General features: G+C 39.1%; 1 protein-coding gene across 1 annotated transcript; it reads left to right on the top strand.

Moving 5' to 3' along the window:
- The first annotated feature begins 8,715 nt into the window (after positions 1-8,715).
- On the top strand, positions 8,716-11,923 carry LOC121055701 (cytochrome P450 94B3-like). The gene is made up of 2 exons (XM_040528599.1): positions 8,716-10,951; positions 11,398-11,923. Exon 1 carries the CDS (start codon positions 8,931-8,933, stop codon positions 10,605-10,607), a length of 1,677 nt encoding a protein of 558 aa, XP_040384533.1. The 5' UTR covers positions 8,716-8,930; the 3' UTR covers positions 10,608-10,951; positions 11,398-11,923.
- Positions 11,924-17,118: the final 5,195 nt, after the last annotated feature.

The following is a 17,118-nucleotide window of genomic DNA, read 5'->3' on the forward strand; positions in this document are numbered from 1 at the left end:
CCTTTGGAACCAAGAAATTTCTCTATTGAAACTAACCTGATACACTCTCGCGGTGTGATTGTTTGGCCTTTTCAATGGTGTATATATCTGGAAACAAAAAATAATTTATAAAATTTTTATATATGTATTCTTAACGATCTAAAAGCCAATGCTATAAAATAAACTCCGGTAAAAAAATCTCAAATCAACTCTAAGTTAAATGCTAAGAATTTAATTTTTAGTTTACAAGTATAAGCAAAAACAAAAAATAGTTGCCAGTGAAATTTTCAATAAAATCCCGGTATTCCAAAGTACCTGGTCCTAGTTAGGAATACAAATAGGGTTGGTCTGTAACCATCTCTTTTTTTCTCTTTAATCAATGAATACACAAATGTGTAACGCGTGTTTAGTGAAACAAAGATTCGGCACCATAAATTATGGCTAGAAAAAAAAAGTACATTTGGTGATCAGCTGCTCTACTGCTTTATCGCCTCAAAGAGAATGGCCTAGGTAGGGCACAAGGAGTGAAATGACAACAGTTGCTGCATCAGAAGTACAAAAACTATTCAAGCTAGGTCCTCAACAGCTCAACTCATGGTACCCTAGGCTATCTGTTTCTAGGATTATTTTTATTCTTTACATCTAGGATATGGCTGTAGCTATCACAGTCCTAACAGTAGGTTGGACAAAAATTAGTGTATTAAAAAATATTTCTTTGTACTCCCAGACAAATTATAGAAATTGTTTATACTAAAATGATGTACAAAATAATGACCAATCACATGGTTCTAAAATAATCATGGATCGCAACTCCAAGGCTCCAATCTAACATATTTAAAATGAGAAAAATAATATGTATCTGGTCGGTCACTGCTGCATCTTCTTGGCACACATGGATGGAAATGCAAAATTTTGATAACTTTGACACAAAATCAAGTAATATGTCATGCAATAAATTCTACCACACTTATGGCATGTTTGTACTGGCCTATTCAGTAGAAATTTTAGATAAACTGAAGTGTTTCCTACAAAAATCTAGTAAAATTCATGCGTTCACAAGGAGCTCTTAGAGGGAAAGAAAATAAACCCTTCGAGAAGGAAGTCCAAGAAGGGAAAAGATAAAGGTAGAGATCTACACTTGCTTTGTTTCTCATTTTTCCTAATTTATACTGTAATTTTTAATAAGTTTTTGTCAAAAGTTTGATTGCATCACTGATTCACAAAAGACTAATAGAGATGCAGTTTTCTAGGTCTTCCATTGGCAGCTTATATATATTCCCTCAATCATAAAATGTAAGCATATTTAAGGATGTGTTTGGATGGATGGTTTTAGGTGGATAGGATATGGCAACCCATTTCTGTAGGTGTTTGGTTGATGGGCGGGAGTGGGATAGGGTGGCCCGGAGGAGAATATTACCTTAGATGCTGGATGGATGAATCTGGCTGATTTGGCCGGATTTGGGCGCCCGGGCGAGCGAGTCGGGCGACAACAACAACGACGTGCTACGACGGTGGCAGAGGGAGCATCGGCGAGCGCTGGCGCGGATGACGAGCGCGGCGGTGACGGCGATGCCAATGCGTGCCCGGCGACGACAACGACAACGTGCTGCGGCCGGGAGGAGAGAGCAACGGCGAGCAATGGCACGGGCGACAAGCGTGGCGGCGACGGCGATGCCGATGCGTGCCCGACGGCGACGACGGCGGCAATGTGCCGGCGAGAGGCAGCGGAGGAGGCGGCTGGGAGGAGGAGGCGCGAGGCGACGACCGGCGGGAGGAGGCAGCAGCGGCGGTGAGCCCTCGGTGGCTAGATCCAGTCGCTTTTTTCCTTTTTTTTCTTTTTCTGTTTTTTTTCTTTTTTCTATATGTATTTATAATGGAGATAGTAGTGTAAATCGTTGGAAATTTTATTATTTGTATTGTGTATTAAAATTTGATGGGGTACCACATCTACAAATTCATCCTACTCCCTCCAACCAAACAAATAATTGGATCACCAAATCCATCTTCATCCCTACAACCAAACAAAAAACTAGATCGCCATATCCAACAAAATATGGACCTCTATATCCCATCTAGTCTTGACCATTAACCAAACACACTCTAAGATTTGAATCATGTTTAGAATATAAGCATGTCTGGTATACTACTTATGTCATCAATCGCTAGGGTGGGTAACGAGCCAGCTCGGCTCGGCTTGGTCTACCTCGTTAAGATAACGAGCTGGCTCGGCTCGTTATCATAACGAGCTAAAAACCCGGCTCGGCTCGGCTCGTTACAAAGCTCGAGCTGGCTCGTTAGGCTCGCGAGCCATGCATGAAAAGTTAATTTAAACAATTTTTCAATAGATTATACAAGCAAATTTTCAGTTCAAACATGCAAATCATATGAAATTATATATAAATATTAAAGTTTGAACCAAAAAATCATATGGTGAATCTATAAAGTATTCAACACATGCTTTCCGGGGTAGAATCAATGAATGCCGACGAATCGCGTCTCTTTGGTCTAGCTCATTAGGCTCGCGAGCAGCTTACGAGCCAGCTCGAGCTAGCTTGTTATTTCTAACGAGCTAAAATGCTAGCTCAGCTCGTTAGAAAAATAAAACGAGCCGAGCCGAGCCAAGTTTGTCACGAGTCGAGCGAGCTAACAAGCCACGAGCTTTCTGTCCATCCCTATCAATCACTCTCTATTTAAAATGAGAAATTCTTCTCAGTTTATCCCCACCTACCCATTGATTGTTTATTTATTAAAAATTATTACAATATTTTCTTTTTAATCTTAATCTTTACTAAATAAATTAGAAATATTTATATTTTAGAAAGAAAGATCATCATATTGACGTGTGCTACACGAGGAGGTGGAGATATACATGCACCAGAGACGCCCTGATCTCCACATGTACATAGCACCACGATATTACTATTAGCACAATGCAAGTCACTCTATGATGTGATCTTAAATATTTTACTAGCTCTATATACTAGTAGTAGTTTATTACTCATGAAATTTTTAGGCACGCATGAGGTGATGAGATCAGACGAAAAATCTTTAGACATGAGGTGAGATCGAATTTTAAAACAAAATTAAGTACAACTGCGTGCGTGGAAGATGAAGTTGAGCTGCCCAAGACAAGAATTTAAAACAGAAAGATGCCCTGACAGGCACCTCCTCCCCTGCACCAAGCTCAGCTCGAAGGCTAATAATATATCCCATAATAACGTTATTTTTTGATTTTCGTGTTCGTCTTATTTAAAAAAATTTATAAAAACTTTAGAAAATTAGTTACACATAAATGACTACTCATATTTTATCATCTAATAACAATAAAAATATTAATCACAAAAAAATTTCAAATAAGACGAAGTGTCAAAATATTATATCTAAAATCTAAAAAATGACCTTATTTCGGGACAGAGGTAGTAGCCAGCAAATCAACCGTAAGACTTTTTTTAGCCTTCTATCAACGCACATATAGTAGTTAGCTATTTATACCTAATATATGACCCATTTGTGTATTTTATAGAGTTTATTTTGTTCTTTTGTTCGAGCTGGTTATAAGCTTAAAGCTCGCTTCTCCTCTCTTCTTCGCCTTAGCATTTAGCCCGCTTTACTATACTTTCTCTCAGCTCAGCTCTCTTGTTTCCATGACACCAGTGCTGTGTAATGATGCAGTCATCACCGTTGGCACTGAAATAAATCCAATCCAATCCAATCACCAATTGTACTCCTACATGATAGCCTCTCTCTCCCAAGGACAGTTGGAAGAATGGCATTAAAAGAAGAAAGCTAGCTGATCAAGGGCAGCTACCTAATGATCAGAAAACAGAACAGCCCATTAAGGTGCGTTTAGATTCCAAAAATTTTTAGAACAAATGTCACGTTAGACGTTTTACCGTATGTCGGAAGGGTTTTTTTTGACACAAATGAAAAAATTACAGATTCCACCAAAAAACTGCGAGACGAATCTTTTAAGCATAATTAATCCGTCATTATCACAGGTTGGTTACTGTAGTACTTATAGCTAATCATAGTCTAATTAGACTCAAAAGATTTGTCTCATGATTTCTCACATAACTGTGCAATTAGTTTTCTGTTTCGTCTATGTTTAATGCTCTATTTATATGTCCAAAGATTCGATGTAATGTTTTGGAAAAACTTTTTAGGAACTAAACAAACCCTGATATTCATTGTTTCACGAGCACAACACCCAAAATTTGGGTCAAACAGAAAATGGTAACTAAAATTTGTGGGGGCTGTGCTTCTTAGAAGGTGACTTTTATTGTTTTAAATTCTTTTTTTAATGGGACAAAGATGGAGGCATACCGAGAGATTTACCTAGGTATTGCAATTAATTACTTCGTGTGTAGGAGTAATCTTTGTTCTACAATATAAGCATTTTCGGTGGTTTATCGGAGATAAAGAAAACTTCAGTGTCTTTTCTTAAACGAGGGATAGTAGGATTGGAAGTATGGTCAGGGGTATGATGAAAAAAATAAATAGGAGGTGATTGATTGAACAAAATTAAAATGAATGCTTCTATTCTTTAGACAGATGTGGTAGCATTTTTAGGGTTAGGCATGGGTTTACTCGTGATGGTTATATATTTATCTCTATAGGATCTCCACATCAATAATCAACATCACAGGGTATCATGGAAAATGACGCGATAAAAACATAACACGTACGAGAGGTATTTAAAAAACTAAAATAAATTTACGAAAACAATGCCATCCATACAAATTGTACTACCTGAGGATGTTGTTGTAGCACGCACGGTGGGTAAATCCTTGGGTTGTGAGATTACCAATCAAATCAAGCAGGGCTTAAACACTCGTTCTAAACAAATCCCCTTGCCGTGTGCAGTGCTTCCTCGATCCTAAAATAAAAATAAGATCATTTTTTATTCTAGCACGTGGCACAATAAATTTATTTTTGATTAATTATTGCATTAAAGTTTGTGAAAATAATGAATAAGAACATTGGGAATAGATAAAATTACAGGAGAATTATAGTCAGATTTGATAAAGTGGAAGATGTTCTTATCTTTTTTGTTTTTATATTGATATGTGTGTTGAATGAAAAATGAAGTTATTTTGTGACGGTAGGAGCAGTATTCCATTAAAGTATAGTTATGTGGTTATGGAGTCCATGTATACGGTTATCCATAGGGATGCACCAAAACATGAAGGACTGGAAGAAGCATTCCCTACTTCTCCACGCATGAATGATCATATGTAATTTCAAGAGAATTTTCTTCTTATGGAAAACATTCGAAAACAACTAATATTAAATTTAGAGAAAGATGTATCAGGACCACAGAAATTCAATGTAAACTCAATCAAACATAATGCCGAGGAAAAAAGTGTTGAAAATGATTGATGAAATGTGGAAAACAAACTAGATCTTCGTGTTTTCCATGTCTTGCAGACACAAATTGAATTGATTTGTAGTCATTAATTATGTTGTCATTTCATCAGTATCCGTACAACTGCTAATTCCTTAACTATACTACTCCCTATGCTCTTTTATTTGATGCTGCTGTCTTTTTTTTATATGTTTGAGCATTCATCTTATTAAAAAATATAATAATTATTTTTTATGATTTAATTTATTACTAAAGAAACTTTAAGCATCACTTATAATTTTCTATATTTCTATAAAATAATATGAATGATTAAATATAGATCTAAAAATCAACATAGTTAATAAAAAACAGAGGGAATACTTTTTAATGAAATTAGTTTAGATTCTTTTGCAAACTTTACATGATTCTTTTCTTACATGTATCAACCATGCATTTGGCTAGCGAAAAGCATGGGTGTATATATTCAGTTTTCTCTAGCGATATGATCAATTTGATTTTCCTAACGCATTTTATTTAGCTCCAAGTTCGCTCCTTAACCTAGGGGGTGATCGTGTGGCTTATTCATAAAAAACAAACAGCATATTTACAAATGAAAAATAATTTATGAATAAAAATTTTATACACGTGTTTCTTAGGGATCTAAAAGATAAGACTGGAAAATAAACTACAATAAAAAAGCTCTCAAATTTGCTCCAAATTTAGAATTAAAATTTTAATTTTTGCCTTATACGTTTAAATAGAAAAAAAACAGATGGGGATGCCAGTCCACTGTGCCAACATAACTGTCATCTCGGTATGCACCGTTTGACAAGATTAATGCTTACCTGGTTGCAGGATCCAATAAAACATATCTATAATTTGCCCTTATGTTTTACTGTAGCAAAAATGGAACCTTTCATGGTAGTTAGGCTGTGGCAGGTATATTTTGTTTATGCAAGTGAACGTAGAACACTGCTATAGTATAACATACAAGGGATGCGATCTCATGAAGAACTCTCCATATGTGTGTGCCAGGGTTTTAAAAACTGCGATAATCATGACAATTATCGGGCCTACTGGCAAGGTCTGGTTTCGGTTTTTGGCGGTTTGGTCCGGCAAAAACCGCCCAAGTTCAAAAAAAATTGAAAAAAATGATGGAGACATTTTTAATATCAAGGTGATAGAAATGTATTTATTTAGCTTACCAGTGAATTTTTTTTTCAAAAAACGAAATGAATCAATCAAAACATGGGGCAATGTGATTTAAGCTGAGTTTATTCAAAAGAAAAAGGAAAGGGTACTGTCCATCCAGACATCCAGTCCAACTTGGCCTAGTGGGAAGGAAAATAACCTCCCTGACAAAGCCTAGTATTGCTCTATATTTGCCTTTTAACCATAGGGTTAGAACAAAAGGACTTCCAATTTATTCATAATATGTTCCCATATTTTTCCTATTTTTTTCACTGCCAACTTTGCTTACCATCACCTTGTGATAATTTCTCATATCGTCGTGGTTTTCACCCTGTTATCACGCGATAATCGTCAACAAAACCATAAAAACCAATCTACTAAACCGCGACGATAATGGTGACTTACCGTGCAGTTATTGTTTGCTACCGTGCGGTTTGTTATCCAAAACCATGGCGATTTCATTTGAATTTTTAAGATTTGGATTTACACGGTTATCACATGATAATCACGATAATCGACAGTTATCACCTCTTTGACGAGGACCAGCTTTGATAAACTCCACGGTAAATGGAAGCCTACTGTATGCTTGATTTGGCCGGTTTTACAGTTTTAGGGTAAGATGCCCTTTCGTGTGTGTGTGCACGAGAGAGAGAGATTTTTCTTTAATTTGTTACTACATACATATTTGTTAAAATGGACATTTTTCATGTGGATCTTTGTCACTAGGGACAGAAATTTGTTGTGATAGACAATCCACTTGGTTTTCCATGTAGGGGAAAGGACCATAGTGGACCCTAAGACAGACCTTGAGAACCAATTTAGACAAAGTAATACACCGTGGGCCAAACTGATATTCCTTATCAAAATACCGTAAATAATAGTCATTGGGAAATGCTAGGTGTACAATAAACATATGAACTAGTTAGGTCCCTTGCAATGGAACCGGGTGACATAACCCTTCCATGGCGATGCGTCAATCTCAAGACATGGTCGGTCTTGTCTTCCGAAGTACTAATAAGGGTAATTTGGGTGTTCCTGTGGGCATGATCAGTCTAGTCTTCGGAGGTGCTCATACGGGTAAGTCAGATGTCGATGTATGCGTTTATAAGGGGTGAGTTTGCGTGTGTTTGGTTAAAAAAAACCAACTTAAGGGTTAGTTCTCGAATAAGAAAAAGTGAACTAAAGAATAAAAAACTCACATATAGCATCACAAAGGGTGTGCTTGAAAACATTATTTTCCACGTACACTTCTCAAAATACTAAACGATAATTTTTTGAAAAAAAATATTATACGAAAGTTGCTTAAAATCATATTAATCTATTTTCCACGTACGCGATAACTAATACCTAATTAGTTATGTGCTAATGTATTTCCTCATTTTGCACGTGCTAATTATCCAAATTCAATCGGTGTTTGCGAACGCGCTTAATAACTGCAATTATCCCTAATTTTCGTCTAAATTAGGCTAGTCTCAATGCATGTTTGTCATGCACATTAAATAGAGTGTCAAAACAGTAAAATTATTGACTTGACAGGGTCATTAAGGTCTTGTTTAGTTGAATAAAATTTTTGGCAAAAGGGTCACGTCGAACGTTTGACCGGATGTTGGAAGGGGTTTTCGGACACGCATGAAAAAACAACTTTCAGATTTCGCCTAGAAACCGCGAGACGAAACTTTTGAGTCTAATTAATCTGTCATTAGCACATGTTAGTTACTGTATCACTTATGGCTAATAATGTCCTAATTAGGCTTAAAAATACGTCTCACGGTTTCCCCCATAACTGTGTAATTAGTTTTAATGTTCATGTATATTTAATGCTTCATTTAAGTGCCCAAATATTTGATTTGATATTTCTGTAAAATGTCTTGGGAACTAAACAGGGTGGCCTAAATAATAAGGAAGTTTCATTAGAAGAGAGAGGAGTTTCATCTATATAAAACTCATCTGGCTTGGTTATCTAGTCTACAATGTTAATAACCATGCCATGAAACTATACTTTGGCCTGGGCTTAGAACAAATTAAGCGCGCGGCGACTCCATCACAGAAGCAGTTCGTCCAAACACGCCGTCGATGGAGAAACCACACCACACCACTCCCCCAAACCGCGATAATTTGGCAAACAAAGCCTTACAATTTGCCCATGACTAGGCCCCCCACCCCCTCCCCCCGAGCAAATAAAACGTGCATTAACAATGACCTCCCAAGAAGAAGAGAAGAAGAGGAAGATCGAGGCAGCCATGGATCGAGGCCGCCTCCCATGGCGCCCCCCCTGCCGACCTTCCCCCTCCTCCCCTCTCCACACGCACTCGCATATATATACGCGCCCAACAGTCCATCGCTCCTCCACACCCATCCTCTCCCATGCTCCTCCTCCTCCTCCAAGAAGACGATAGATAGATAGATATAGGAGAGCATGTTCTGCTTCATGGCGTGGTTCGCGGCGGCGTGGAGCTGCCTGGTGGTGGTGCTGCTGCTGAGCTCGGCGAGGTTCAGTAAGACGGCTTCTTCTTCTTCTTGCGGCAAGGGAGGGGGTGGGTGGGGGCCGAGGAGCTACCCGGTGATCGGGTGCCTGGTGGCGTTCTACCGGAACAGGCGGCGGCTGCTGGACTGGTACACGGAGATGCTGGCGGCGTCGCCGACGCAGACGATCGTGGTGGACCGGCTCGGGGCGCGGCGGACGGTGGTGACGGCGAACCCGGCGAACGTGGAGCACATGCTGAGGGGGAACTTCGGGAACTACCCCAAGGGGAAGCCGTTCACGGACGTGCTCGGGGACCTGCTCGGGATGGGGATCTTCAACGTCGACGGCGAGCTGTGGCACGCGCAGCGGAAGCTGGTGAGCCACGAGTTCTCGGCGCGGGCGCTCCGGGAGCTGGAGGTCACCGTGCTCGAGGCCGAGACGCGGGACCGCCTCGTCCCGGCGCTGGCGGCGGCGGCGGAGGGGGAGGGGGGCGTGGTGGACATGCAGGACGTGCTCCGGCGGTTCGCGTTCGACGTCATCTGCCGGGTGTCGCTCGGCGTTGACCCGGGGTGCCTCGACCCGGCATTGCCGGCGCCGAGGCTGGCGGCGGCGTTCGACACCGCGGCGGGGATCATCGCGCGGAGAGGGGCGGCGCCGGTGGCCGCCGTGTGGAAGGTGAAGCGCGCGCTGGACGCCGGGTCGGAGAGGAGGCTGAGGGAGGAGGTCGGGGTGATCCACGAGGCCGTGATGGGGCTCATCCGCAGCCGGAGGAAGGAGCGCGCGCTCCTCCTGGTCAACGGCGACCACGGCGGCGACGGCGCGAGGAGGAGCGACCTGCTGTCGCGGATGATCGAATGCGGGTACCCCGACGAGGCGATCCGCGACATGGTCATCAGCTTCATCATGGCCGGCCGCGACACCACCTCGTCGGCGCTCACCTGGTTCTTCTGGCTCCTCACGCGCCACCGCGACGTCGAGCAGGAGGTCCTCGCCGAGATCGCCGCCACGCGGCGCGCCCGCGGCGCCGCCGCCGGGGAGGGAGACGCCGAGGGCGAAGGCCTGGACCTCGACGACTACCGCAGGATGCGCGTCCTCCACGCGGCGCTGTGCGAGACGATGCGTCTCTACCCGCCGGTGGCGTGGGACTCCAAGCACGCGGCGGCGGACGACGTGCTCCCCGACGGCACGGCCGTGGGGCACGGCGACCGCGTCACCTACTTCCAGTACGGCATGGGGCGGATGGAGTCCATCTGGGGCCCCGACGCCGCCGACTTCAGCCTCCACAGGTGGCTCTCCCTCCCGCACGACGGCAGCGCCGCCGCCCCCTCCCACGCTGCCGCGTTCGCCGGCGTCTCGCCGTTCAAGTACCCGGTCTTCCAGGGCGGCCCGCGCACGTGCCTCGGCAAGGAGATGGCGTTCGTCCAGATGAAGTTCGTCGCCAGCGCCGTGCTCCGCCGCTTCGAGCTCCGCCCCGTCGACGAGGGCCGCACGCCGGCGTTCCTGCCCCTCATGACGGCCCACATGGCCGGCGGCCTCAACGTGACGGTGCAGCGGCGGAGGACGACGCCGCCGCCGGCGAGCGGCGGCGCGGCCAATGGCACAGGACCAGCCGAATTAACTAGTAGTTAACCCACGTGTAAGTACACCAAACACAAGGATTAAATTAGTGGCATGAAACACACAAGTGTGCTTAGCTACCAAAATTATTACTGCAACTTACAGCTAGCACTGTACACACTGTATCATATGACCATCATATGCAATTCAAAGAAGATACACACACCATGTTCCTTTTTTTTCTGATCCTTGATCCAAGGTAACCTCAGGAACTTTTCAGAGGTATCTTCCTGCTGCACAAGCAGCTTCGTTTGTCGCGCCGATCCGGCACGTGTTTTTTTCGACTTAAGGCTTGTTTGGTTGGCTCGCGGCTACGAATTGCCACATTAATCTTCAAACGTGCCACCACATACGTGGTAAGTGTTTGATTTGTAATCTGATATAATATTTACGTGTGTATTTCTCTGCTCGGTGGATATATGGCTCTTCAACACACCATCCTGACCCCTAACATTCTTTGTCCATTTATTACCAAATATTTCACTACAATATTTACTCTATTGTATACATTTTGTAACACAATAGTTACCCATATACATGTTTAGAACATATATATATATATATATATATATATATATATATATATATATATATATATATATATATATAAAGGAAGCCATTTAGAAATGCATGATTGAACAACTGCATTAATTGGATTTGTACATATTATGCCTCTGGTTGATCATGACCACACAGAGATGTGCAGGAGATTTACTGAAATTAAGTTGGCATCACCTCTCATCACACACAGACACACACACCGTTAGGTGGGATTTGATGCTTAGCTTTTTGCTGCCTGCAGGCAGGGCCAGAGGCTGATGTGTGAGCTAGCTCCATCATCAATTGGAAAGTTCTTTGGTTCAGTTTCCAGTTAAGACCAGCATGCACATGAGCATGGACAAAGGGGACAGGCAGGGAAGAGAAAGAACAGGCTGAGAAAAAGAGCATGTGGGGATTTTGCTCTAATGGGGTTAGGTGAAAGGATGAGCCCAAGTGCAAGTAGCTTTCACAGTTGCAGAGATGGGAATTAAACGTTGTGGAAGAAAATATCAACTAGTATAGTAGTGGTCTTGACTAAATTCATATGTATGCTAATGAATCTAGTTATATATACAAAATAGATATATTGATACATAGATAAATTTGAACAAATACAGAAAATCTTATAATACGAAACTAGGTAGTACTAATTGACTTGGTGGCAAGAGAGGAGATGCTATATACTCCATTTATTTGTATGTAATATATTCATGGAGCATGGTTGAAGTGAAGAGGAAGAGAAAGGGAAAATTCATGTTTGCCACCACGTGCTGAATATATATACACTTGCCCCCATCATATCCTTGCTTTCACATTAGGAATATTTTCTCTCTCTTTTTTCTTTGATCGACGAATTGATGGAGAGCTTATTTTATTGTTGAGTACTTAATCAGGGTTTGTTTGGTTTGGAGGAACCGAACCTGTTCCTGTGAAAATTTCTCTAAAATTCATGTGTTCTTAAGGAGGCCTTAGAAGGGCAACTAACAATGAAAGCCATATGTGTATGATGAATTGGATGCAGAATTATGCACCAGCTTATTAGTTGACTTTTGTATTTTAGGACATAAATTTTTAATTATTTAAGGGTTTTTATCTTCGACTTATAATTGACACCAAGAAAAAAAGCCACCGGCTGCCCCTGTGTGTAAGGGTAAGGGATACTTTGGAACAAAGGGTTGTCAGATAAATTTGTCAGATAGTAATTATTTTAGTTTTTCTATGTTTTTCAATCCATAGGATTTCAGGTGCTTGGGTACGTACTCTCTAATGCTACCTTTTATTCTCCTATTCTGTATTTCGAGAATCTCACCGTCCAAAAGGCTGTTCGCTGAAATTAATCACGTCACTATTTGGAGAGATTTCCGGCGTTTGAATTTTGACCCAGCATGCATCTATCGTTGTCTTGTGTTTCCATCACGAGGGATAAAGATTAGGGTAGAATATTCTAGCTTGTATGGAAAATAAAATAAAATTTAGTGTTCCTCTCAGGAAAAAAACTTAAATTTAGTGAACTTATACACGTTTGTAAATACATTTAGTAAGTCAAATTGATGAAGCCATGAAGGGAAAAAAATCAGTTCCATATTTTAGTAAGTGAAGTAGACTTTTCCCCTAAGAGCAAGTTTAATAGTAAAGCCAACCTACTAGTTATAAGTTTATATTATAGTCAACACATATAATAGATTGACTATAAGATTGGTTATAATTTTTATCTCTTATCTCTTTCTCTTATCTTTGCATTTAATGTATTTTTTTGGAGTTAGTCTATAGCTGGCTCTTGCATGAGAGCCAACTCTACTTCTTTTTTATCACATCTTTCCTCCACATCAGCTTATAGCCAACTTATAGTCTACTATTATACTTGCTCTAAGAGCAAGTTTAATAGTAAAGCCAACTTACTAGCTATAAATTTATATTATAGTTAACACATATAATAGATCGGGTATAAGGTTGGCTATAATTTTTATCTTTTATCTCTTTATCTTACCTTTGCATTTAATGCATTTTTTTAAGTTGGTGTATAGCTAGCTCTTGTATGAGAGACAACCGCACTTCTTTTTCATTACCTCTTTTCTCCACATCATCTTATAGTCAACTTATAGTCTACTATTATACTTCTCTAATGTGGCATAGTGCAATAGGTGACACATTAATTATCAATCTCTTAGTGTAAACATTAATTATTAGAAGTAATAAAAAGAAGTAAAGTGGTTGCTCTCAGATTATACAGGTAATATTGGGAAAAAAATACCAAACTTAATCAAATAAATGTAGATGAAAATACAATGCAAGAAAAAAAATCACATTGCAGTTTGTGTATTTTAGCACATGGAGGATTGCTTAATTTATCCCAAGATACATACATGTATGGTCAGGATCACTGTTTGGTTGTTGGAAGTTTCCCCCTGATGTGCATGGCTTGTCTGCTCGCTTTTCTTATGCAAATCCAAATCTTTTTTTTTTGAACTTAGGCTTAATAAATAACGATAATGAAGTCAACTTCTGTAGTTTAGGGAATGGATGTACTTTAGAGCAATAAAGAACAAAACATGTTTAAGAAAGAAGTCGTGTTGTCCTGATCAAGCCGCTTATATATATTATATTAATGTTCCGTAAGTTTTTTTTTCTTATTCCGGGCTAATTGATGTCATTAATTCGATTTTTTGGTTATGGGCATATAAACTCATTTTTCGAAACGACATAATAATGTGAGGAGTGTAATTAAAGGCCCAAAATAATTTATGATAGCAATTCAATAATAGAAAATTAATAAATTAACTATTATAAAGTTACTAATAGAACTAACTTTTTTAAAAATTAATATATCAAATGTTTTTATAAAATTTATATTGTTAAATACTCCTTCCATGTTTTTTACATGACGACGTTGACTTTTATGTTTCTGTTTGATCATTTATCTTATTCAAAAATTTTACCCAAATATGCAAAATTGTAAGTAATATTCAAAGTTCCCATAATAATAAAATAATTATAAAAAATAATGGATAATTATATATTTAAAAATAAAACAAATGATCAAACATAAATATAAAAGTCAATAGCATCATATTTAAAAAACATGGAGGGAATAGCTCGGCAAGTGTTCCATTGAATAGAGTGGACCGATAAGTCCACACACCCCTCGGTAGGAGGCTATGGGTATATAAGAGTAAATTATAAACTAGCTAAATGTTGATGTGGAGGAGAGAATGGAAGAGAGAGAGGAGTGTTAGTTTCTGTTGGACTCTGTGTATGTATCCATATCTCTAACATTCCTCCTAAGTCGTAACAAGAGCAAAACAAACGATTGTGACTAGATTTGAAATCATGTGTTTCACCATCTTTTCTTTTTTGTTTCTCAATTATCAATTTTATCTCTGATGGATAATCCTCTACATCGGTGACTGCGTCCTCTTCTGTATCGTCTCGGTCCTCCACCTTGGTGACTGCGTCTCCTTCTGTGTTATCCCTTGTCTCTCTCCTTTATTAGGAGAAGCACGCTATAGTCAGTTTGGTCACAAGAATCAAGGTACTATATTAATGATATAAGATAGGCAAAAAAAGACTATAAAGAGTGTTATAACCAGCTTGTTGGCTATATTATTAGCCTTGCTCTAAGTATGGTCCACGTGGGAGCTGAGCTAATGGTATTTCGTCGGCAGATTATCATAATCAGATCTTTAAAATAGTGTCAATAGATGTCGTCAATTTGACTTAGCTATTGTGGATATGTTACTGTGAGTCAGTGACTCGACAAGAGAATTTTAGCTTCTACAAAAATCTTAAAGCGGTTATATAGTCAAAAATTATGTAAAAAAAGTCATAGTTTTTTCTACCCACTTCGTTGCAAAATATAGCTACTTAATTCTAGTCATGCATCGAGACGTAAACTTATCTAGATGCTTGAGCTTTGACCTTTTGTAATTGTAACTTTTGTTTTCTATTTATAAATAAAGATTAAACTGCGGGGGCCTCCCCGTTATGATTCCATAAGACAAACATAGATAAAGGGGTCATGTTTTGGCTTTTTCGAGAAAAAAACAAGTTACATATTTGCAAACAAAAAATAATTTATAAATAGAACTTTTTATAGCGATCTAAAAGACAAGATGTCAAAAAAATTTATGAAAAAGACATAAAATAAACTTTAAATTTAAAGTTAAAATTTTAAAATTTTGGCTATAAGCAATTAAGCATAAGAAAAAAACCAAAAGATGGGATGATAGATAGCTATATATAAACATAGCAATAGATAGCTATATTTTAAAAGCGGAAATAATAATAGCTGAACTTTATAATTTATCTATTTTTTATTGCCCTATTGTCCATTTATTCGATTTTTTTTCTCATCGTACAAAACAGAGTTTTTGTCGTCCTGGCCTCTTTCCTTTTGTACGAAAGAAACATGCCGTTTTTTTTGCTTAGGTGAGACGGCACTAATCATCACACAAGTTCCAAAATTCTAATTCATGTGATCGCACTAAAGTGACATTTTGCTCTTAATTTCTTTCTAGAAAGAAAGTTTATTTATGACTTGCCAGCAAAGAAACAAAAAGAGATTAAGGAATCGCACGTTGTCTAAACTCTAAATAGTGAGGATATAAATAATCGCAGCAAAAGCTGGTCAAAATCTAAACCACATGGCTGTACCTTGTGTGTGGAATAACAAATTTGTATCTTGGAAAGTGTCTGTTTACTTTATTGTAAACTGCTATGTCCACCGAGCAACAAACAAAACGGTGCTTAATTCGGGGTACATCATGGCTCAAATTGTGTTTTGTTTTGCTTGATTTTATTCATTTAAAAAGATTCACAACAAGTTCAGAGCACTTTGTTTGAAAGAGGATTCATGATCTATAGAAGTTGAGCGCAAAGCCTTCTTTACATAGATTTTGTTTGAGTTGTTTTTTTTTGTTAGATTAAGCTTGTTTATGGAGAGCTATTGGAAAACCAATACATATGTTGCGTGTCATATATGTATGGTCATACCCACTTAGATTCAAGGATTCAAATTATACGAATAGAGATTTGACTATAGTATTTGGAAATATAGGACTTAGCCAAGGTATACATGAGAACATAGTAATAAAAAAGACATAAGGATGATGATGGGTAATAGTCTTACTCATGTTAATCAAAGTTGGTATTACCTTTATATGTATTCAGCGAGTCATAACAAATACTATCTCCGTTTTATATTGTAAGACTTTCTAGCATTGTCAAAATTCATCAAGTGATGAATGTATATAATTTATATATATATCTATATTCATTAGCATTCATATAAATCTAAATCTAGACAAGACTAAAAAATCTTACATTGTGCAACAAAGAGAATACATGATAGGAAAAAGTGCTCTTCTAGTCTATCCAACTACAAGGCAACACCGAAGTCGATGAGATTGAAGTCGGCGGTTAGGGGTGAGATAACTCCTTTGATTTTGATTTAGCGTGGGTTATGGTTGTCTTGTCAATTTGCTTTCTTCTAGAAGACATTTGTATTTATACCAAGAGGTACCCCTTCTTCAAATAAGAGTCGGAGAAAACTTTTAAGTAATACGATTGAGTAGGTTGAGTCCTGCTCGGGACGTATTAGACGTCTTCCCTTATGGAAACACGATTGACTTCCTATCGTATGTTTTTCCGAAATGTTAAGACATCTATCAATATTTAATAGGTTATGCAGTCTCTCTGAAGACACGTTACCATGAGAGTATTAAGTATGCTATATCAGTATGCAGTGCCATAAATCCTAGTGCCCAGTAAATATAGCCATCGAAATAAACTTTTAGTTACTACTTTAAAATACTTTTACAAATTTATTATCCAACGCCGATCTCTTAAGTACGTGCCAAAGGGGACGCATTCTTGGATGTCTGCGTGTGCGTCTTTCGTGTAATCGAAAACACGAACACATTAACAACATGTTTGGCCTCTCTTAGTGCGCTGCTCCATTGACCATTATCCATGTTGAACATATGCT

This window comes from Oryza brachyantha, chromosome 11, assembly GCF_000231095.2.
Source record: "Oryza brachyantha chromosome 11, ObraRS2, whole genome shotgun sequence".
In the NCBI taxonomy this organism is placed as follows: domain Eukaryota; kingdom Viridiplantae; phylum Streptophyta; class Magnoliopsida; order Poales; family Poaceae; genus Oryza; species Oryza brachyantha.

Coding starts and splice junctions, on each gene's coding strand:
- LOC121055701 (XM_040528599.1), top strand. CDS start 8,931: ATGTTCTGCTTCATGGCGTGGTTCGCGGCGGCGTGGAGCTGCCTGGTG.